This window comes from Chrysochloris asiatica, unplaced genomic scaffold (assembly GCF_000296735.1).
Source record: "Chrysochloris asiatica unplaced genomic scaffold, ChrAsi1.0 scaffold00099, whole genome shotgun sequence".
Classification (NCBI taxonomy): domain Eukaryota; kingdom Metazoa; phylum Chordata; class Mammalia; order Afrosoricida; family Chrysochloridae; genus Chrysochloris; species Chrysochloris asiatica.
Genome location: NW_006408617.1, coordinates 788,154 through 811,950, shown reverse-complemented (window position 1 = coordinate 811,950; position 23,797 = coordinate 788,154). Strand labels below are relative to the sequence as shown.

The following is a 23,797-nucleotide window of genomic DNA, read 5'->3' as shown; positions in this document are numbered from 1 at the left end:
AGCCCACAGTGCCACTCCACCAGGACTCCTTATGGAAGACAAACAAACATAAAAGTTGATAATAAAGTTTTAATTGTTGATGTCAAGTGCCGTCGAGTCAGTTTCAACTCATAGTGATCCTGTATAGGGTTTTCAAAGAGCGGCTGGTGAGCTTAAACTGTGGACTTTGCTGTTCAAACTGATGTTGTGGTCTAGCGCATTAGCCTACAGCACCATAATTATAACACTTTATTCTATATAAACAACAGAAACCAAACAACAAAACAATGGCAATGGCCAATGAGTGGACTCTGGCTACTAGCAACCCCAAACTCCTGGTGTGGCACTGTAGGATCAGCCCTGGATTTTGAACCACATGTCGAAAGTTCAGACCCACCAACTGCTATGCAGAAACCCTATGCAGGGTCATTATGAGTTGGAACTCACTCAGTTGCACTTAACAACAACAAGATTGCCATTATTAAATCAATCACACCACGGACTTCCCATTTAATTTTTGCTTCTAAGTACTGAAAAATTATTGGCTTATGCTATTAGATCTTAGTAGACCTTCTCTATAGAATAAAAATAATATTCTTTTGATTTTATGGGGAATGGGGAAATAAGGGAGGAAGGAGGAAGAAAAAGAAGCAAAAATAACTTTAATAACTAAATTCAGTGTTAAAACAAGGCAGATTATTCCTTTCTAAATAGTGTAGCTTTTATTTCAAGGATGAAATTAAAGCATACCAATTTAAAATTAAATATTTTATTTAAAAACGAAAGTATAATCAGAGAGTTTTTGGAAGTAATTCAGGGTCTGAAGCCCACTCTGTAACACTTTTTGGCTCTATAAAATTTCTGAAACTCACCTATTAAATGAGAATGATATATAACAGTGAGTTTTCATGGTTGGGATCCTGGTGTGGTGCTGTAGGATAAGCACTGGATTGCTTATTACAAGGTCAGTGGTTCAAACCCACAAGTCACTCCTCGGAAACCCTACATAAAATTGGTATTAATTGGAACTGACTAAATAGCATTTAACAAAAACAACAATATACATGAACTTCTGTATGTACCAATTCCTAGTATAGTTACATTTTTCTCTTGAAAAGTGACAGACAGTTGTGTCAGTGTCCAGATTTTTTTAAAAAAAGCAAAAAACATTACAGCTCAATTTAGTAGGTTAAAAGTACTTGTTTTACTAAAGCTTGCTGTCATAGACAAATAAAACAATTGGATTTTCTTTTAAGACTTTTCCCTCATCATCATCGATGAATGCCATCACACCAACAAAGAAGCAGTGTATAATAACATCATGCAACGTTATTTGAAACAGAAGTTGAAAAACAAGGCACTCCAGAAAGAAAACAAAAAAGAGATCCCTCTACCTCAGATACTAGGACTAACGGCTTCACCTGGAGTTGGAGGAGCAAGAAAGCAAGCCAAAGCTAATGAACACATTTTAAAAGTAAGTCAATAACTGTATGTATAACCAATAAAACTAGCCCTAAAACAAATATCAGGCTTCTTGGGGTTTTTTTGTTTTTCATTAAAGCTCCATCTAAGTGTCATGGATTACACAGAAAGAAAGTATCCTACGATCATAAAATGATATCTGTTTGCTCTAACTAAAATAAATATCCTTAATCTTCTACAAAACCGTAATATTCATTAATAAATAACTATGACATTGAACAGTATCACAAACGTGAAATGTCTTCTTTTCAGCATCTATTCTTATAGTTAAACTTAATGACCTTTTGATATAGAAATATTCATGAACTATGAGAGTTTCTAGTTTTCATACATGATAATGTGTTATTCCACGAGTTTCAAATTGAAAATTGTTTTTACTTGGTCTTTTATGTTCTAAGAGATCTTCAGACTCTGGGTAAGTCAAACTTACTGGACAATGGAGCTATGAGGATTTTTATTTTTAGAATATATTACTTCTTGGCTGCCCTAAAATGGTAATACCAAATAAAGACTGCTGCTGTTCTCAGGTGTTAAATGTATTCAGAATAACTGAGAAAATGACACCAAGGCAACTCTATTTGTATTTGAAGCCTCTACCTTTAAGTTTATTAAGTGCTGCTGAGTTGACTTTCCTACTTATAGAGACCCTGTACAAGGTTTCCAAGGAACTACTAGTATGTTTGAGCCTGTGACCTTGTGGTTCAAACTGACTTTGCAGTCCAGCATTTATCCTACAGTGCCACACCAGTTGTTGTTAAAGTGCTGTTGAGTCGGTTCTTACTCATAGCAACCCTGTACAGAGTTTACCAGGAGCAGCTGGTGTGTTTGAACTGCCAATCTCATGGTTAGCAGTGCAATGCTTATTTTACAGTGTCACACCAGGGTCAGCAAAAAAGAGGAAAACCCTCAACAAGATGAATTGGCACAGTGCAGCAGCAATGGGCTCAAGCTTAACAGTTGTGAGGATGGCGCAGGACCTTCGTTCTGTCGTGCCTAAATTGACTACGGATCGGAACTGACTATACCGCACTTAACAACAGCAACCTTTAAAGAAAAGAGCTCTGGTAGCGCAATGCATTGTGTGAGCAGTTTGAATACACCAGCTCCTCCTTGGGAGAAAGATGAGACTTTCTGCTCCCATAAAGAGATGCAGCCCTGGAAACCTTATACAGGATTGTTGAATTGGAACCAATTCCATGGCATAACACCACCTCCTTTAAGTAGAACTTGGTAACAATCCTGTAGAATAAACACAACATTCAATGGTTGGATTATTTAGCTCCAGGGTAAAATTTATTACTAGGATTAAGGGCTAGCTTCAATCTAGAGCCAGCCACATGGGCATTTGCTGCTTTCAGTTTTGCAGTGCCTTATTTATGTGTAGAAAAAGGTGGGAATATGATCCGTGATGTCGAGGTGACCTTTAATAAGACTAATAATAATATAGTTATCTTATAATAGCCATATTATAAAATGCTCTTGTAAGAATATTATCTCATCATTGTCAGCAAGTTGCTATATGCTTTCTATGTTGGACTTAATAGATGGAAAATAGAATTTTAGGAATGAAAATAAATAAATGCCTGTCTTTTGGGAACTCCCCACTGATTTGATTTAGAAGCTTTCCTAGTAATGAAAAATGTCAGTGTTTGACTAGATCCACAGTAAAGCAGTGGTAAAATATTATATTTAGCAAATAATGCTATATTTTTCTTACATAAAAACGAACTCTGTATTGAATCAACTGAACTGGAAAAGTAATTATTTGAATATTGAAAACTGTCTTATTTTCTAGATATGTGCCAATCTTGATGCATTTACCATTAAAACTGTGCAAGAAAACCTTGGTGAACTCAGAAACCAAATAAAAGAGCCATGCAAGAAGTTTGAAATTACAGATAGCAGCAGAGAAGTATGTACTTAAAATTATATATATATATATATATATTTTTGGTGATGCTATACTAAACTGAAAGGTGATTTAAGCTATTTTATGCTGACTGACCACTGGAAGAATATCATTATAAATATTTAGCAAGAAAATTATAGTTTCATTCTTTTCTATTGATACTAGGCAACAAAACACTGTAATGTATTTGTCCCATATTATTTTTAGTTTTATAACTTATATGAAGTATACAGTATCTCAGTAATTGTTTGACTATGTATGAGTTAAAGAGGCTGGTGAGGATGGTACAGCTAATCTAGCAAGGGTACCATAGTGCTTTATATGCCTTTCAACTTTTTAATTTTGTTGGTGATTTCCAAGATTGCTTTTCTGACATAGCATACTACCAAAACCAGAAACACTTTGTTGCTACCAGATTATAGTTGGCAATGATAATGAGAATACTACCTAATTTGAATATGTACATATTTACTTTCTACGGAAAATACTGACATGGTAAAGAAATGAAATATTTATTTCAATGGTGCTTCTGCGATGAATATTTTCACAGAGTATAAACACTGGCTGAGAGTCAACTTGGACATTATGACTAGTACATTTTGTCATTGTACTTCTTTTATAAAAATTTATAAGCATGATCAATTTTAGCTGTATTTACTGGATATTAACTTTAATCATAGAAATCTACCTCATAAGGATGCTAGGATTCAATGTTATAAGGTACATGCTTTAGATAATACATTGGATGTATGAAGCACTAAGTGGAGTCCTATAAAATAAAGCACTGGATCTCAAGGTTGATTTGAATTATAAGACTGGTGGTTCAGACTCACCAGCCACTCCTTGGAAACCCTGTACAGAATCGCTGAGTTGGAACTGACATATGTCACTTAACAACAACAACCCAATAAGTAACCAACTTCCATAGATAAATATTTTTGAAATTTGGAAAGAGAGTACAAGGGGCTTACAAGAGTTCATGGAAAAGGTTTATTTTTACCTTTTAATATATTTTTCCATGAACATTTTGAAGCCCCTTGTATAGTCTATTTTAATTACACTATCACATTTGAATATATTTTATTCATTTCTATTTTATATTACTTATTCAGTTTTTCATTACTTTCAGTTTAAATATAGGTTTCTATTCATAATCATGAAAAGCAAACCCCAACATTTTAAAGATACTATTTTTAGAAAGAATTTGTCCATCCTGTTCTTTAATTTACTTAATTTTCTAGTAAAACTTTTGTTTACATATAACATATGTGCAGAACAATACCAAATCATGAGTATCATTGACTTTTCATAAACTGTAAACACCTATCTAAGCCCAGGTCAAGAAATAGAACATTACCAGTCCCCAGAAACCCCTGGTGACTTCTTCCCCTCACCAACCTCAAAAGGAAACCACTGCCTTTACTTTTAGCATCAAAGATGAGATTGGACTGATTTTGAACTTTATATAAATGGATTCATATATTATGTACTCTTTTGTATCTGTCTTTGTTCAGAACTCCACCTGTCAGCTTTTTATTTTAGTAGAAATAACTCTGAAACCAGTTCTTCAAAGAAGAATGTTTCATAAATTAGAGTGTGTCCTTCCTAAATAATTATGACATTAATATGTTTTTCAAATTGCCTTTAACATTCAAGGTTTATATCCCTCATTAATTTTATTTTTCAAATGTTTAAATTGGACATTCCAGCAGGGATATATGGTGTTAGTGTGGGTGTGGCTTGAGGGTGGAGGTATAAGAGAAGCTGACAAAAATAAGTGTGCAGAGAGGTTATCTAAAGTTAAGTTTTTACTTTCTCTATATAAAATATAGTATAACCTGAAGATTCTTTTTTAAAATATAATATTATTCCTGTAACAGTGTTATTGTTGCTAAGTGCCAACGAGTTGGTTCCAACTCATGGTGACCCTGCATAGGGTTGACTAGGAGCAGCTGGTGGGTTTGAACCACCTACCTTGTGGTTAGCAGTCCAGTGCTTATCCTATAGCGCCACACTCTCCTGTAACAATATAAATATATAAAAACAAATGTGTAATTTATTTTTAGAATCCATTTCAAGAGAAACTTCTAGAAATAATGACAAGTATTCAAACCTTTTGCCAAATGAATCCAATGCCAGAATTTGGAACTCAACCCTATGAACAATGGACCATTCAAGTAGAAAAAAAAGGTAATATGCATTTTGATTCAACATTCATTTTAGTCCATGTTTGTGCCAAGATTTCAGATGACTATGACACATATTTCTAAGCAGATTGAAAGCAAATGGAATATCTGTGTTCTAAGTAGAACAAGGGTAAACATGCTCTAATTCCTTATCTGAGAAAAGGGGCACCCATCCATCCATTTCTCCTTATCTTCACTCTTTGGCTTATTGCATGTTTAAAATGCTAAGATAAATATTAACAGTTCTGTCTCCAAAGGCAAATTTCCATTATATGTTTTTTTTTTTTTCTCGTCATTCCTCTGAGTCAGCATGTTTTTGCTGATGCAGAGTTCAAACAGCAAATCTCGGAGTTGGACATGTTGCCGTACAGTACTTTTTTTTTTTTTTTTTTTTTTAAGTTTTTAGTGTGAGTTGAGTGAAAGTTAATAGGGCAGATCATCAGCTTCACAGTCAACAAATCATACACCTTGTTACTACAGTGATTACAATCCCCTCCATGTACCCTCAGTTAACAGTATTTCTCTCTATTCATTTTAGCTCTTTAAAAAACAACAACAACAAAAAAATACTCACACATATATAATAATTTACACCACCAAATGGCACATTCTACAAGTCTGCCTCCTGGCCACCAGCTCTCAGTCCCTCTCTTTTCCTGAATCTAGAGTCCTCAGCTACTCCCTCTCTCCATGTCCTCATCTCTGCCTCCATCTCTGGTGTCGCTACTTCTGGGATAAGGTCCTAGGGTTCTCTGTTTCTGGGCTTTAAAATTAACTACTCCCCTGTTTTTGTTACATAACTTCTATCTTTACAATTGTGACAGTCACAATTAGTCATGATAACAATTACTTACTATTGGTTCAAACATGAATATTGCTCTACTGGACTACCATGAAGGTGGTGTGACCTCGTATATGATTTTCTTTAAGGATGGATTGCTGTTGTTGTTGTTAAGTGTTGTTGAATTGGTTCACTCATAGTGACCCTGTATAGGGTTTCCAAGGAGTACTGTTTCCAAGTTTGCACTGCTGACCTTTTGGTTCACAGTCCAGTGCTGGACCTACAGCACCATAACAGAGAACTGTTAACAAATTTGACAATTATTTGGACCTGTCACCTGTGATCATAACTGGCTGTTGCTTTTCATCCACACAACACTAGGACTTGGACAAATTGGACTGATGGCATCTTGAGGTTTTCATTTATTTTTGATTTATTTGATTTATTTGGAGCTGTACATTTTTAAAGGGGGCATGGGAAAGCATGTCGTGTAAGTTATCTAAAAAATAAATGCATTTAAAGTTTTAAAAAAACCAAAAAACCCTATGCAATATACTGTTGTACTCTGGAACGCTCGGGATTGCCACAAGTCAAAATCAGCTACTGTTTCTTCTTTTCATAAACATATCCATGTGCATACTGCTCATACTCATTACATCACCATACATTATATATATATATATTCTTTCATAGCTGCAAAAGAAGGAAATCGCAAAGAACGTGTTTGTGCAGAACATTTGAGGAAGTACAATGAGGCCCTACAAATTAATGACACAATCCGAATGATTGATGCATACAATCACCTTGAAACTTTCTACAAAGAGGAGAAAGAAAAGAAGCTTGCAGTCTTAGAAGATGAGAGTGATGGAACTGGGTACAGTGATGATGATGATGGTGACAAAAATGAGGATGATCAAAAGAAGTCTTTTAAGTTGGATGAAACAGATAGATATCTCTTTAATTTATTTTTTGGTAAGAATCAATATAATTTTTATCTAATGGTCTCTTTAACCTATAAACTATGGCATGAACTTACTGCTTCTTATAAGCTTCTCAAAGGCTCTATTAAAATACCCTTTTAAAAGCAGAAATTTCATTCACATTGCTCCTAATTAAGCTGATGTGACCAGATTAGGTATTAGTTATATGGTCACACTTTGGTCACACAATTTGATTGTCAATATGATGGTGGTAAATTTATTTATTAAACCAGCATGGTTTATTAAATAATAGCACAAGGTTAAATTTAGTTGAGAAGATTTCATTGCAACATTAAATACATCTCCTAGTCTAATTATTTGTATATTTTTCTAATTTTGACTAATAATTTCTTAAAGAAAACAGGAGAAACCTGAAAAAACTGACTGAAAACCCAAAATATGAAAACGAAAAATTGATAAGATTAAGAAACACCATAATGGAACAGTTTACTAAGACGGAGGGATCATCACGGGGAATCATTTTTACAAAAACAAGACAAAGTGCATTTGCTCTTTCCCAGTGGCTTACTGAAAATGAAAAATTTGCAGAAGTAGGAGTCAAAGCCCACCATCTGATTGGAGCTGGACACAGTAGCGAGTTCAAGCCCATGACACAGGTATAAACATCGTTTTGAACTTGTTTGTTGTGCTGTTGTTTTTAGTTGCCATTGAGCTGGCTGCAACTCTTGGTAACCTTATTATGTACAACAGAGTACAGTGTTGCTCAGTCCCATGTCATGGTCACAGTTGTTGGTGTTTAAGCCCATTGTTGAGGCAGCTCTTCCCCAGTCATAATTTTGAGTGCCTTCCAACCTAATGGACTCAGATTCTAGCACTACACTGATAGTAAGTAAGCTGTGATAAGCCATCAAGTTTTCATTGGCTAATTTTCAGGAGCAGTTTGCCAGGTCTTTGGTTTTACTCTGTCTTAGTCTGGAAGTTCTACTGAAACCTCTCTGCCATTTGAAATATTGGTGACATAGATTCAAGCATATTAGCAACATGCAAACCACCACAGTATGACAAATTGACAGATTATTACTCTTTATCAGTCAGCTTTGTCAATTCCCTAACCACTCTACAAGTAATAAAATGCTCATTCTTGAGATAAAATTTACATTTAATAATACTCTCATGTTTGATATGCTTTGCATTGAGCTATTGTTGTTGTTTGGAGATTCCTATTGATTTGGCTACAACTCATAGTGATTCTATATAGGGTTTCTGAAAAATATTGGTAGGTTTGAACGGGTGACTTGTGGCTAGCAGTCCAGTGCTTATACTACAGAACTATGCCAGCATTCCATGAATTGACTCAGGAGTTATTTATATTATTTATTAACATATTTGGATGAACTTTCTAAATTTCTCTTGCAATTTAAAATTTTCTCTTGCATAAAAAATTGACATGTTAGTAACAAAATACAGAAATATTTATCAAGTGGAAAATAGAATCACCTCCCCCAAATCTCTGTACTTTGTAATGGTGTTGTTAGTTTCCATCCAATGGATTCCCATATGTGTAGGGTAGAGATACCCCATACGGTTGTCAAGGTTATAACATTTCAGAAGCAGATTTTCAGGCCTGTATTAAGAGGTGCCTCTGGGTGGGTTCCCATGGTTAACTTTTCAGCTGGTCGTTGAGTACTTAGCCATTTGCACCTCCCAGAGATTCGCATTACGATCAGTTATATAAAATATGCTTTCATAGAATAATACCTATAAATGACTTGGAAAAGTGAAAACATCTGATATGGTAGTTATTTAGGATTATGGAAAGTATTATTTTCAAGGTTCTCCCCACCTGTGTGATGATACTGCTTATTGTGTATTGTAAAAATAACAACACCAACAAAACCACTTTTGAGAGAAAAAGATACTTGTAGACACTGCGGCATGAGTGGCACACTGATGGCTTGTCTGAGTAAATATTCTTCAGAAGTCTAATGTCATTATGACCCAAAGTCTTGCTTGACAAAGGAACACTTGGTTTCGATTATGATCAGCATCATTCAAACCAACATTCCCATGTCCCCATAAGGTCATCTAAATCTGTATTTCATTTGTTCTAAAACCCTGCAGATTACAAGATGCATTTCAATATCAAGAATGGTGAAAATGTGAAAAAAAATATGCATCTTAGAATTTACGAGATAGAATACTTTTTGTTATTATTTGCCTGTGTCTTCATTTCAAATCACAGGCTGAACTAGAGAGAAAGGCAGAGCATGCTTTATCCCGTTCTTCATGGATAAAGGCATACATACCCACTACTGCCAAATCAGTTGTGACTCACAGCCACCCTGTAAGACACAGTAGAGCTGCCCCATAGCGGTTTTCAAAACTGCAGTCTTTATGGAAGCAGACTGTCACTTCTTTCTCTCACAGAGCAGCTGGAGGGTTTAAACCAGAGATCCTCATAAAGGCATATAAGGTTGTTGTTGTTAAGTGCCATGGAGTCAGTTCCGACTAATAGTGACCCTGTATAGCATTTCCTGGGAGTGACTGGTGAGCTTGAACCACCCACCTTTTGGTTTAAACCAACCTTGCAATCTAAGTCTAGCACATTAACCCGCAGTGCCATACCAGATTATATAAATATAAATATATATATATATATTAGTGTAAAGGAGCCCTGTTGGCACTGTAGGATATGTGTTGGACTGCTAACTACAAGGTCATCTGTTCAAACACACCTTGGAAGAAAGATGAGGCTTTCTGCTCCCATAAAAATCTAAGCCTCAGAAACCATGTATAGGATATCCTCACTGAGTAAAAATTCACGAGATAGCAGTGAATTTGGTATGAGTATATACATAAGGAGCTCTGGTAGTGTAGTGGTTATGAATCGGGCTGCTAATCTCACGGTCAGCAATTCAAAACTACCAGCTGTTCTGCGGAAGAAAGAAGAAGCTTTCTGCTCCCGTAAAGATTTACAGCCTCGGAAACCCTGTACACGGTCGCTATGAATCAGAACTGACTCCACGGCACTTAACAACAACAATATATATATCATATTAAATTATCAAAATACCAGTTGAAAGGCTCTAGGTTCAAACCCACTCAGAGGTACCTCAGAAGAGAAGCCTGGTGATCTGCTTCTGAAAGGTTTGTTGTGCTTGAAACAATTCTGCTCTTCACACATGGGATTGCCATAAATCAGAAGGACACAAAGGCAACTAACAACTATTGTTGTAGCCTCAACCCCTCATTTCTATCAGAATCCGGCTCAGCTGTCACCTTAACAGAGACATTCCCTGACCAGCCTCTGTAGACTTGCACACGAGCTACTCTCTCAGCCACTGTCTCCCTTTCAGCTTAACAATTACTGTCACCTGAAAATTACATACTTGCTTACTTATTTCACATCACTGGAAAGTAAACTACATGAGGTCAGGGGCTTCTGTGATTTTACTGCTGTATCTCAACTCCTAGTAACAGTAACAAACACTTTAAAAGGCTTATTATGTAGGAACTCTATAAAAGTTTCTTGAAAAATGAATAAAACTTAAGTGAATATTCAACTTCTTAAGATTGCTAAATTTTAAAATGCAATCAAATTAGACCACTAGCTGCCACTCCGATCATGTTACTTCTGTCTCTTTAAAAAAATTACACTGATGAGTCAGCATCAACTCCATGGCAACTGGATTATTTTGTTTGGTTGGTTTGGTTTTAACATTATGATTTTTTTTTTTTTTTTTAAATCTGGTCTTGGATGGGACAAGTTAAATCTATTTAATTTGTTTGTGAAAAAAAGTTTTTGAATTTCCCCACTATGACTCAGTACTCCATTTTAGAAAATTTCGTACCAGTGAAGGCAATATTTTCCTAGGATAATGAGTTTGCTTTCTCCTTTTTGATGAGAACTAATTTATATAATGTTTCCCTTTTGCCCTAGCTTCCAGGAAGCTCACAGGTAAAATTGAAGTTGAGTCTCATAGCAACTGTGTTAATCCTTACAAGTAATACATACATCTACACCCTTTATATTTTTGGTTCTTTCAGTTTCTGTCCTATTAGCTTTAGTGTTGTAGGTGACCTCAGATCCTCTTTGAAGAAAGGTACAGTACAGATAAAGAGTATGTTTCAAGTTTCTAACTGTGTTGTATCCATTTCAACTTGGGGGCTGCTTGGCAGGCTGTAGAGCAGTCCCTTCCTCATTCCCCATAGCCTCACCTAGTCAACTGAAGTGTATTTACAAATTCGATGGGAGTTAGGCATCTACTTGGAATCCTGATGTGGCTAACCACAACTTTCGTGGTTCAGACCTACCAGCTCCTTCTCTGAAACCCAAACATTGTCTCTATGAGTCGGAATCGACTTGACAGCACTTAACAACAAGGCATCTATTATTGATAGGATTTGAGGGCTCAACACTGGGCCTGAAGTTTTCATTATTAGAGTTACTTATGTGAATTAAGGCGCTGAAATCTGCTAAAATCCAAGACCATGCAAATTTTCTCAGTGCAAGTGAGGGTAGAAGAGAGAGATTACCAGGGAAGATTCCAGAGGCACCTTTGACAGGATTACTCTAACAGTTAGGAGTCCATAAGAACTCAGGCTGCTAATAAAAGGGCAGCAGTTGTCGGTGTAGTGTGTTTAGTTTTGTTTCATGTGTTGTAAAGTGCTCTCGAGTGGGTTTAGACTCATAATGATCCTGTAGAAGGGTTTCCAAGGGACAGCTGGTGGGTTTGAACCTCTGGCCTTGTGTTTAGCAGTCCTTTGCTTATTCTGCAGTAACACATCAGGACTTGTTTAGTGCTGTGGAGTTGATTCCGACTCACTGCGGCCCAACATAGGGTTTCCGAGGAGCAATTGGTGAGTTTAAACCACCGACCTTGTGGTTCAAACTGACCTTGCATTCCTGTGCTTATCCTACAGTACCACACCAGGACTGTTGTTGTTAAGTGCTGTAGAATCAGTTCTGACTCATAACAGCCCTGTATAGGGTTTCTGAGAAGTGGCTGGTGATCTCGAACCACCAACCTTGTGATTCAAACCGACTTTGTAGTCCAGTGCATTAACTCACAGCCCCACACCAGGACTCCACACCATAACTGACAGGGGCAGAAATAGGATGGCAGGAACAAAAGCTTTGATGGGAGTGGTTATAAAAATACAGTGTACTTCCTCTACAAGGGCCAGAGTGCATATCTTAATTTCTCTGTTTACATAAAATTTCAGAATTCATATATTTTCATTGAAATATTGTTTTAATGACATATTTCATGACTCATTCTTTTATTTTTATTAATACCATTTTTTCAAGTTTTCTTCAATACTAGTAAGTTGCAAGGGTGTACCACTGTCTCTAGTCTTCCAGCTCTCCTCACTAGAGGCAACCAGTGTTTTGTGAACAGCTTCTCTTGTGTACGTTCAGGGACATTCTATGTGTTTCATGCTTGAATGACTTTTAAAATGACCAAATGTGTTATACTGTGTGCATTTTCTCTCTCTGACTCAAAGTCAGCAATCTGTAAAAATATAACTTCAGCTTTGCCTTTGAATATTAAAGATTCTGAAGTTAATGTAGTGGAAAGAAAGGCCCATTTTAGTTTGTCATTGCTGTCTCATCTCCCCAAATATAAGTGTCTCCTCCCTTTCTTCCTCCCCAGTTGCTCATCAGTTTATTTCCTTGGCATGAATAATGGTCTTCCAACCTCCAGACTGGAAGATAGAAATATTTTTGTTATTGTGTGATAATCCCAGATTGGAAATCAAATGTTGTCTCACCATCGTGTCTTTACTCAATGCCAAAAACAGATGGCAGCAAATCCGCATATGATTTAATCCTTTGATTTACACTGACCAGTTGCAATTTATTATTTCATCTCCTCTAATTAGAAGAATTTTAATGTGTTTAGCCTCACAAAATTTAATTTATTAAAATGTTTCTACAGAATGAACAAAAAGAAGTCATTAGTAAATTTCGCACTGGAAAAATAAATCTGCTTATAGCTACCACAGTGGCAGAAGAAGGTCTGGATATCAAAGAATGCAATATTGTGATCCGCTATGGTCTCGTCACAAATGAAATAGCCATGGTCCAGGTATATTAAGATATATGTAATATGCTAATTTTTACTTTTCTTATTTTAATTGCTTTACTTCAAGTCAGGGCTTAGAACCTGCTCTTCCTAGTTCAATCATGACTGACAAATTAAAAGTAGAATGGACCTGCATTTGTAAAGTGTGATGTACTGTTAGAGAACCAGAATGTGAAAAATCACTGATCAACACCCTGTTAGAAGTTGAATCTCCCTTTTAGAAAACAAGCAAATCTCTTGATCTGCAGTCATAAAGAATGGTGCCCAGTTTAAATATAACAGCCAACTATATCTATCACTTGGAATATGTGTTACTCTACACAGGCCTGGCGGTAGTCCAGCCTCCTGGATCAGACACCTGATCCAATTCTCCCATTCCAGGGCTTTGACCCATCATTTATTCCAGTTATTATTCAAGTCATTATTCCAGTCCACCCACATTTTACAAACTTGGATCTGTTCCAATCTATCAGTCATGACTGGACCAGTTCAAACTGGTTCAAATCCCTGTTTTAAGTCAAAGTACAAAAGAGGACATGTTTTTAGTTTTAAATATATACCTTTTTCTTGATAAAGGAGTAATTGTGAAAATGTATAATATTACCTTTTTTTTTTTATTACTGTTTAATTCATATGACAACCAGGGTTTTTTGTTTGTTTTCTTTTAAACATTTTTGGTTATTATTTCACTGTTGTTGTTTTTTTTGTAGGAACATGACACTGGTTTAAAAGAGGGAAAAGTACTTCTGTTGTTATGTGTCATCGAGACATTTCTGACTCATAGAGACTATATGTAGGGTTTCTGAGGAGTGGCTGATGGGTTTGAACCTCCAACATTTCAGGTAGCTGTGCCATGCCACGCCAGCACTCCATCTCATATGTAGGTTGTCTTTGTATAAGGTTTCCCAGGAGTAGGTTGATTTGAATCACTAACCTTGCAGTTACAAGTATAGTGTCTATAGTCCCGCAATACTACACCAGGACCCGTCCTCATATCTAGGTTGTCTCTGTGTGAACCCCAGCTGGACTTGAAATATGAACCATCATGACTTACAAATGTCTGACAAAGAAACATGATCAAACTTTAAGGAGCACTGTTACTTCTTTTCTTCTTTTTAGAATATTTTATTGTGTTTGGTTTCATAATTGATAGCTTAAAGCACACTACTCACTGGCGTCATTGATTACTTTGTAGACCAATCCATTATTCATTCAAAAGTTGACCTCCAGACATGCTTCAGTTCTAGACTAAAAGGTTGTCTTAGGGTGATAGTCTTTGGGGGTTGGTTATTCCTGTCTCTATCAGTCTCTATCGGTCTAGTAAAAATGTTTTTTAATTGTAAAGTATGTTTTGATATGTTTCCCATTCTAACAGAACATTCTATTGTGTCCCTAGTCAGAGCTTGTTGCCTCTATTGTTGTTAGATAACATTGAGTCAGTTCCAATTCATAACTACCCTATGCACAACAGAAGCACTGCGTGATACTGCACCATCCCCACAATCGTTGGTACGTGTGAGTCCACTGCTGTTGGCACATTGCCAATCTGTTTTCTTGGACATCTTCCTCTTTTATGCTGACCCTGCACTTTACCAATATTGATGTCCTTCTCCAGGGAATGTTCCCTACTAATAATATGTCCCAAGATGAAAGACAAAGTCTCACCATCCTGGCTTCTAAGGAGCATTCTGACTGTACTTCTTCCAACACAGATTTGTTTGTTCCTCTGGCAGTACATGATACTTTTAATATTCTTCTCCAACACCATAATTCAAACACATCAATTCTTCTACTGTCTTCCTTATTTATTGCCCAAATTTCACATGCATATGAGAAACAAATTAACATGGCTTGGATCAGGTGCACATTAGTCCTTAAACTGACTGACATCTTTGCTCTTACGCGATTTAAAGAGGTCATTTGCAGCAGATTTGCTTAATACAATATGTCACTTGATTTCTGGACTGTTGCTTTCATGAGTATTGATAGTGGAGCCAAGCAAAATGAAGTTTGTGACTAGTTCAATCCAGTGGTGACAATTTTTGTTATATTTTTTACTATCTGTCTTGAAGTCTGTAGTCTTTGATCTTCATCAGTATTTTAAGCCCTCTTCACTTTCAGCAATAAAGCTTGTATCATCTGCATATCACAGGTTATTAATGTGTCTTCATCCAATCCTGATACCATATTCTTCTTCATATAATCCAGTTCCTCAGATTATTTGCTCAGCATGCAGATTGAATAAGTATAGTGAAAGTATACGATGCTGGTGCACACCTTTCCTGATTTGAAATCATTCAGTGTCCCCTTGTTTTGTTCGAATGACTGCCTCTTGATCTATGTACAGGTTCCTCATGAGCACAACTAAGTGTTCTAGAATGCTATTCTTTGCAATGTTATCCATAGCTTGTCATGATTCATACAGTTGAAAGACTTTGTATTGTCAATAAAGCATTTTTTGTATTTTCTGCTTTTAGCCAAGATCCATCGGACTTCAGCTGTGATATCCCTCTCTCCACATCCTCATCTGAATCTGGCTTGAACCACTGGCAGTTCCTTGTCGATGTATTGTTGCAGCTGTTTTAAATTAGCTTTAGCAAAATTGTATCTTCATGTGATATTAATATTGTCCAATGATTTGAACATTCTGTTGAGTCATCTCTCTTTGGAATGAGCAAAAATATGGATCTTTTCCAATCAGTTGACCACATAGCTATCTTCCAAATTTCTTGGCATAGATGAGTGAGTGCCTCCAGTGCTGCATTCATTTGTTGAAAAATTTCAATTTGTATTCCATCAGTTCCTGGTGCCTTGTTCTTTGCCAGTACTTTCAGTGTACCTTGGAGTTCTTCCTTCAGTACCATTAGCTCTTGATCATATGCTACCTCTTGAAATGTTTGAACATTGACCGTTTCTTTTTGGTACAGTGACTTCTGTGTATTCCTTCCATCTTCTTTTGATGCTTTCGTGCTTTACCCATGTTGTTGTTGTTAAGTGCCATCGAGGCATTTCCAACTCATAGTGACCCTTAGCAGCTAGTGGGCTTGAACTGCCAACCTTGTGGTTAGCAGTACACTGCTGATCCTACAGTGACATGTGTGGAGTCCATTTACCCTTAGAATCCTTCAATATTTCAAGTCTAGGGTTGAATTTTTTCTTCAGTTCTTACAACTTGTGAAATTTTGAGTGTGTTCTTCCCATAACGTCATACAATAAGAAAGCAAAGGTCATTAAAAAGACAGGAAACAAAGCGAAAAGACCAAAATGTCAGAAGAGATTCTAAGTCTTTGCATATTTCATTATAATACTTGACTTTATCTTCTTGAGCTTCCCTTTTAAATTTTCCGTTGAGTTCTTTTACCTCCTCATCTTTTCCATTTACTTTAGCATCTCTACACTAAGGAGCTCTGGTAGCGTAGTGGTTACGAATCGGGCTGCGAACCTTAAGGTCAGTGGTTCGAAACTACTAGCCGCTCCGCGGGAGAAAGATGAGGCTTTCTACTCCCGTAAGGATTTTCACCCTCGGAAACCCTGTACAGGGTCGCTATGGGTCAGAACCGACTCAATGGCACTTAACAACAACAACAACTCACTAAAGAGCAAGTTTCAGAGTCTCTTCTGACATCCATTTTGGTCCTTACCTTCTTTCTTGTCTTCTGAATGACCTTTTGCTTTCCTGTGTGATGCTTTTGATATCATCCTACAACTCTCCTGGTCTTTGGTCCTTATCATCAAATGCATCCAATCTGTTCTTGAGATGATCTCCAAATTCAGGTGGGATATGTTCAAGGTCATATTTTGGCTTTCATTGAGCTGTTTTAATTTTCTTCCGCTTCAGTCAGAAGTTGCATATGAGTAATTGATGCTCTGTTCTACAGTCTGCCCCTGCCTTTATTTTGACTAATGATATGGAGATTTTCCACTGTCTCTTTCCAAAGATGTTTTTGTTGCTGGTAAGAACCCTTGAGTCAGTTCTGACTCATAGTGACCCTGTATAGGGTTTCTGAGGAGTGGTTGGTGAGTTTTGAACCACCAACCTTGCATTTCAACCCAATCTTGTGGTCCAGTGCTTATCCTGCAGTGCTAAACCAGGACTCCTCCTCTAGATATTGTCAAATTGATTTCAGTGTATTATATCGGGTGAGGCTCATGTATATAGTAATCTATTATGCAGTTAAAAAAAATTATTTGTAATGAATAATTTATTGGTCTCACAAAATTCTGTCATGTGATCTCCAGCATAATTTCTATTACCAAGGTCATATTTTCTAACTATTGATCCTTCCTCTCTGTTTCCATCCTTTGTATTCTAATAACTAGTAATTATTAGTACACCCTGATTGCCTGTTTGATCAGTTTCAGACTGAAGAAGTTGGTTGTTGTTGTTGTTAAGTGCTGTTGAGTTGGCTCTGACCCATAGCAACCCTGTATAGGTTTCCAAGGAGCAGCTGGTGAGCTTGAACCACCAACCTTGCAGTTCGAAAATTCTTCAATTTCATCTTCATGGTATTAGTGGTTGGTGTATAAATGTAAATAATAATAATACTAACTGATCTTCTGTATAGGCACACAGATATTATCCTATTATCGACAATAATATATCTCAAGATAGATCTTGAAATGTTCGTTTTGATGATGAATTCGTTGACATTCTCTTCAATTTTCTATTCCTGTCATAGTAAACCATAATTGTCGGTTTCAAAATGGCCAATATAAGTCCAATTCAGCTCACTAATGCTTAGGACATAGATCTTAATGTGTTCCATTTCATTTTTGACAACTACCAAATTTCCTAGATTCATACTTCATACATTACATCTTCTAATTATTAATAGATGTTTACAGCTGTTTCCACCTTATTTTGAGTTGCACCCCATCAGCAAATGAAGGTCCTGAAAGCTTTACTCCATTCACGTCATCACTGTCAACTCTACTTTTAGGAAGCCGCTCTTCCCTAGTCATGTTTTGAGTTCCTTCCAACCTGAGGGGCTCATCTTCTGGCACAATATATGACAGTATTCTGGTGCTATTTCATAATGTTTCAATAGTCATTATTCTGGTGCAAGGTGACGGTGCTCCACTGCTATTAATGAGGTTTTCAGTGTCTAAACATTCAGAAGTATTCTGCCTTTCCTTTTTCCTAGTCTGTCTTATTCTGGAAGTTCAACTGAAACCTATCTGCCATGCATGCCCCTGCTTGTTTTTAAAATACCGGTGGCATAGCTTCCAGTGTCACAGAAACACAGCAATACCCGACAACAAAATGACAGACATTCATTTGTTAGTTTATTGTACTGTGGTGACTGGAACGTTGTTATTCAGAGCAGTTGGTAGTATTAGCAAGGCACAATCTTAATTCTGGTCTCAGATTAAAAGAGGCTGTGGTTTGTTGGATTTTCAGTTCTTGTGGACTAATTGATTCCTTGAGTCGTTGTTTTCCTGTACTCTCCTTTGCTTCAAATGGGATGAAACGAGTAATTGTCCCTTAGTTGGCAACTCAAAAGGTTTTAAGACCCAAGATGCTACTTATCAAGCTAGGATTTAAAATATTCTCTTTATGAACTATGTTTTGCCACTAGACCAAGTTGTTTCACAAGACTACAGTCCTGAGAATTCAATCTCTGTACATTGATCTCATGAATTTTGGAATATGTCCAGTGTGTATTCATAACTGTGCCTCCTAGCTGTTTTAATGTATATATTAATATTATATGCAGCATATACAAACAGGTATGAGGGGATTCAGATAGTTTGTGGAAATATATAATGAAAAGATAATGGAATTTTTCTACGAACTTTTTGAAGCCCCCTTAAATATATATACTCATATCATACATATATATTCAGGTTCATGTATTCTCATATGCCTTCACATACCCATATAGCATATTTATCTATTATCCCCTCACATAATTTTTGCCTTTTTTTTTTTTTTTTTTTTTTTTTATTGAAAAATTGGGAATAACAAGGTTGGCAGTTCAAACCCACCAGCCTTTCCACAGTAAAAAGATGAGGCTTTCTGCTCCCACAAAAATGAACAACTTCAGAAACCGTATTCAGATCTCTGTGAGTCAGAATTGACTTGACGACACTTAACAACACTGCCAAATTGTATGTTATTGCATTTATTGTGGTCATTGTTATTTTTGCATACCTCTCAGTGTCTTATTTACCTTGGTCCCTTTGTGTTAAATTCTCCCATATTGTGTATTACCTTTCCTATCTCGTGAGTCAAATATCTAGTACATAATTCACCCCTCTACCTCCTCCCATTCCTGGTAAATATCAAAGAACGATGTTTTCTGAATGTATACCTATTCTTGACTTCTTTTTTAACTTTTTATTATGAATTGAGTAAAGATTTACATACAAGATCATCAGCTTTTCATTCAACAAATCATACACTTTGTTTCATCTCAGTGATTATAATCCCCTCCATGCAACAATAGCTGTCCCACTTCCTTTCTGTGGTTCCTATTTGCAATCCACCCACCTTCCTATCCCGTCTCAACTTTGTCCTTAGGCATATGTTGCCCTTTTGATTTTGAATGACAATTCCATGGTGAGCATACCTTGCTAGTGTTGTTGTCCCCCAATATAAGTCTATCAACTGCTGGGCTGAAAATTTGGCCACAAGGGTGAGTTCCTTTCCAGACCTGAAGTGTGCTCGAGAACCATAGTCTTAGGTTCCTTCAGTTACTTTTTGACCAATAAACCCTATCTTTTTTCAAAAAATAACTTAAAGTTTTGTTCCACATTTTCTCCCACTTTATCTGGGACCATCTAATGTGATCACTCTCAAGGCAGTTGGTAGTGGTAGCTGGTACCATCTAGTTCTTCTGGTCTCAGAGTCGTGGAGACTGATGTTCACATGTTCTGTTAGTCTACGGAGTGAATTGATTCCAAGCCTCTTCAGTTCTCATCACTCATCTTTCTCTTGCACGTGGAGAAACCAATGGCTGAATCTTAGACATTTGCTTATGAGCTTTCAAGGTCCCAGAAACTACTCACCCTAGAAGGTTATTCTTGACTTTTTATGAAAGTGGTATCACACCATATTTATACTTTTGTGATTAACTTATTTTAGTCATCATAATGTTCTCTAGATGCATCCATGTTATAAAATGTTCCTCGGACTCATCATTCTTAATTGTTTTGTAGTATTCTACTGTATGTATCACCACAATTTGTTTTTCCATTCACTTAGGTTGTTTCAATCATATCTGTTCGTGTCACTGCTCTTATATCTGTAGGATTATATATAGGAGTCCCATTGCTGAATCGTAAGGTATTTCTATTGCTAATTTTTTGAGAAAGCATCATACTGTTTTCCATAGTGATTGCACTATTTTATATTCCCATCAACAGTGTATAAAAGGAGTTCCAATCTCCCCACAACTTTACCAGCATTTGTTGTTGTCTGTTTCTTGATCAGTGCCATTTTTTAAGGGAATAAGATGTTATCTCATTGTAGTTTTGATTGGCATCTGTCTTGTGGCACCATAGGATAAACACTCGAACCTCAAAGTTGTTTTGAACAGAAAGGTCAGCGTTCAAATTCACCAGCTGGTCCTTGGCAATCCTATGCAGGGTCATTATGAGTCTAAACTGACTCCACAACACTTAACAACAATAACAACAGCAACATTGGCTCTTGAGGTGGCTCTGTAGGCTAAGCACTGGACTGCAAACCCCAAGACCAACTGTTGGAGTTGACCAGCCACTATGAGAGATAAAGATGAGTCTTTCTACTCCTACAAAGATTTACAACTTTGGAAACACTATATAGGGTTGCTACAAGTTGGAACCAACATATTGGCACTTAGCAACAACAACAATGGCTAATGAAGGAGCACACATGTCTCAGTGTTGAAAGTGCTCAACTGCTAATCAAAAGAGTTGGTAGGTTTATTTATCAGCTGCGATAGTTTATTTCCATAAAGATTTACAGCCTTGGAAACCCTTTGGGGACATTTCTATTTTGTCCTATGGGATGACTGTAAGTCAGAATTGACTTGACATTAGAAGGTTTGGTTTTCAATGATTAATGATCATGTGTATCTCTTCAGTGTTTGTTAGCTGCCTAAAGTGTCTATTCATATACTTCACTTATTTTTTTATTGTATTGTGTGCCATTTTGTTGTTGAGTTGTTGAAGTTGTCTATATATTTTAGAGAGTGAACATTTATCAGACATATCATTGCCAAAATATTTTCCCAGTTTATATGTTCTCTTTGTACTGTTTTGGAAAAGTGGTGTTTTTTTTTCTTAACTTTTTTGTTATTGTGAACTGGATGGAGGTTTGCATAACAGATCATGAATTTACATTCAACAAATCATACACACCTATGTTTCAACTCATTGATTGAATTTTTGAAGATAGTATTTAACATTTTAAAGATTCAGTTATGTAGTTTATCTTCTGTTATTTGCCCATTTTTATCTAAATTTGATAGTGTATTTGCACCATAAATTAGGACCTCTATTTTGTCGCTGTGTTATCTTCCAGAAACCGTGTAGGTTTTGGGTTAACATTTAATATGTGACATATGGATCCTATTTCATTTTTCTGCATAAGGATATCCAGTTTTGAGAGCACCATATGTTAATGAGACTATCTCTTCCCCATTGAATGGACTTTAACTTTTCTGGAAGATCAGCTATCTATAATTGGATGAATTTACTTTTGGTTCTTCAAGTCTATTCTATTAGGTTATGTATCTGTTTTTGTACCAGTACAAAGATATTTTGACAAGCACAACTGTATAATAAATTCTGAAACTGGGAAGTGTTCTCCTGCCTTGTTCTGCTTCAATAATGCTTTAGCTGTTTGGTGTCACTTTCCTTTTCATATAAAGTTGGAGATTAGTTATTTTCCATTCTGTTTAAAAATGTAGTTGATGCTCTGAAATAGATCATATTAGAAGTGGGAGAAAATATGAAAAAAAGTGGATGAAGTGGGAGAAAATATGGAACAAAATGCAAAATCATAAAAAAGACCAGGCTTTCTGGTCAGATAGAAACTGGCAGAACCTGAGACTATGGCCCTTGGTCATTCTTCAGATACGGAACTGAACTAACACCCGTGGCTCAATTTTTATGCAAGCAATAGAGATAGGTATATAGAGGAGAAAACAACGCTAGTAAAGTATGCACATCATAGAATGCTCAACCATTTGAGATCAAAGGGCAGCCTTTACGCAAGGATAAAATTCGAAAAGCTGAGAAAGAAGAAGGAATGGAAACAAAACACAAGGTGGAAGTGGGGTCAGTGATATTACATAAAGGGATTGCAATCATAGAGATGATTTGTTGAATGTTACTGATGATCTGCTCTGTAAACCTTCACTCAAAACAATAAAAAGGATGGATCATGAGTGCATTCTCTATACATCCTTTTGGGAAGTATTGACATTTTGACAATGTTAAGTTCTAACAATTGTGAATATGGTACAGGACTGGGCTGTGTTTTGTGCTGCTGTGCACAGGGTCGCTATAAATTGGAAAGGACGTGATGGCACCGAACAACAATAACAGCAACAAGTCTTCCAATCCATGAGCATTGTATATTTTTCCATTTGTGTATGCCTTTTTTTGTTCCTTCCAATAGTGTTTTGTGGTTTTCTTTGAATAAATCTTTTACGTCCTATGGTTAGATTTATTTCTAGGTATCTTATCTTTGTGGCAGCTATTATAAATTGAATTGTTTTTTTGACTTGCTTTTCTGAGTTCTCTTATTATGTAGAGTAATCCAGATTATTTTTGTATGTTGATCTTGTGTCCTGTCACTTTGCACTAATCTGTCTATTAGTTCCTGTTACTTTAATGAGGAATCCTTGGAATTTTCTATGAACAGGAATAATTTTACTTCTTCTTTACCAATTTGGATACCCTTTAGTTCCCTTTCTTGTCTTAATTGCTCTGACTAGAACTTGCAGGGCAATACTGAATAAGAGTGTTATTAATGGATATTCACTTTTGATTCCTCTTTTGAAGAGGTAGGCTTTCAGTCTCTCTGCAATGAGAACAAAGCTGGTGGTTGGTTTTTAATGTTGTTGTTGTTGTTAGGTGCCATTGAGTTGGTACCAACTCATAGCAACTCTATGCTTAACAGAATTAACTACTACCTGGTCCTGGGTCACCCTCACAATTGTTGTCATGCTTGAGGCCATTGATGCTGCCACTTTGCCAATCCATCTCGTTGGGAGTCTTCCTCTTTTTATCTGACCCTCTACCTTATCAAACATGGTATCCTTCTCCAGTGACTGATCCCTACTGACAGTATGTCCAAAGTATGAGAGATGAAGTTTGGCTATCATGGAACACTCTGGCTGTACTTCTTCCAACACAGATCTGTTTTTTTTTTTTGGCAACCCATGGCCAAAATTCAATATTCTCCTCCAACACCATAACTCAAAACATCAATTCTT

The 23,797-nt window shown here is 36.5% G+C and overlaps 1 protein-coding gene across 1 annotated transcript in view; it reads left to right on the top strand.

The window, feature by feature from the left end:
* The window catches only part of IFIH1 (interferon induced with helicase C domain 1), a 96,369-nt gene that overhangs the window by 62,281 nt on the left and 10,291 nt on the right, over positions 1 to 23,797 (top strand). The window contains exons 7-12 of the mRNA XM_006866991.1: positions 1,236 to 1,453; positions 3,257 to 3,373; positions 5,437 to 5,560; positions 7,031 to 7,309; positions 7,675 to 7,934; positions 13,221 to 13,370. Coding sequence (XP_006867053.1) covers positions 1,236 to 1,453; positions 3,257 to 3,373; positions 5,437 to 5,560; positions 7,031 to 7,309; positions 7,675 to 7,934; positions 13,221 to 13,370 — 1,148 coding nt within the window. The remainder of the gene's footprint in view (positions 1 to 1,235; positions 1,454 to 3,256; positions 3,374 to 5,436; positions 5,561 to 7,030; positions 7,310 to 7,674; positions 7,935 to 13,220; positions 13,371 to 23,797) is intronic.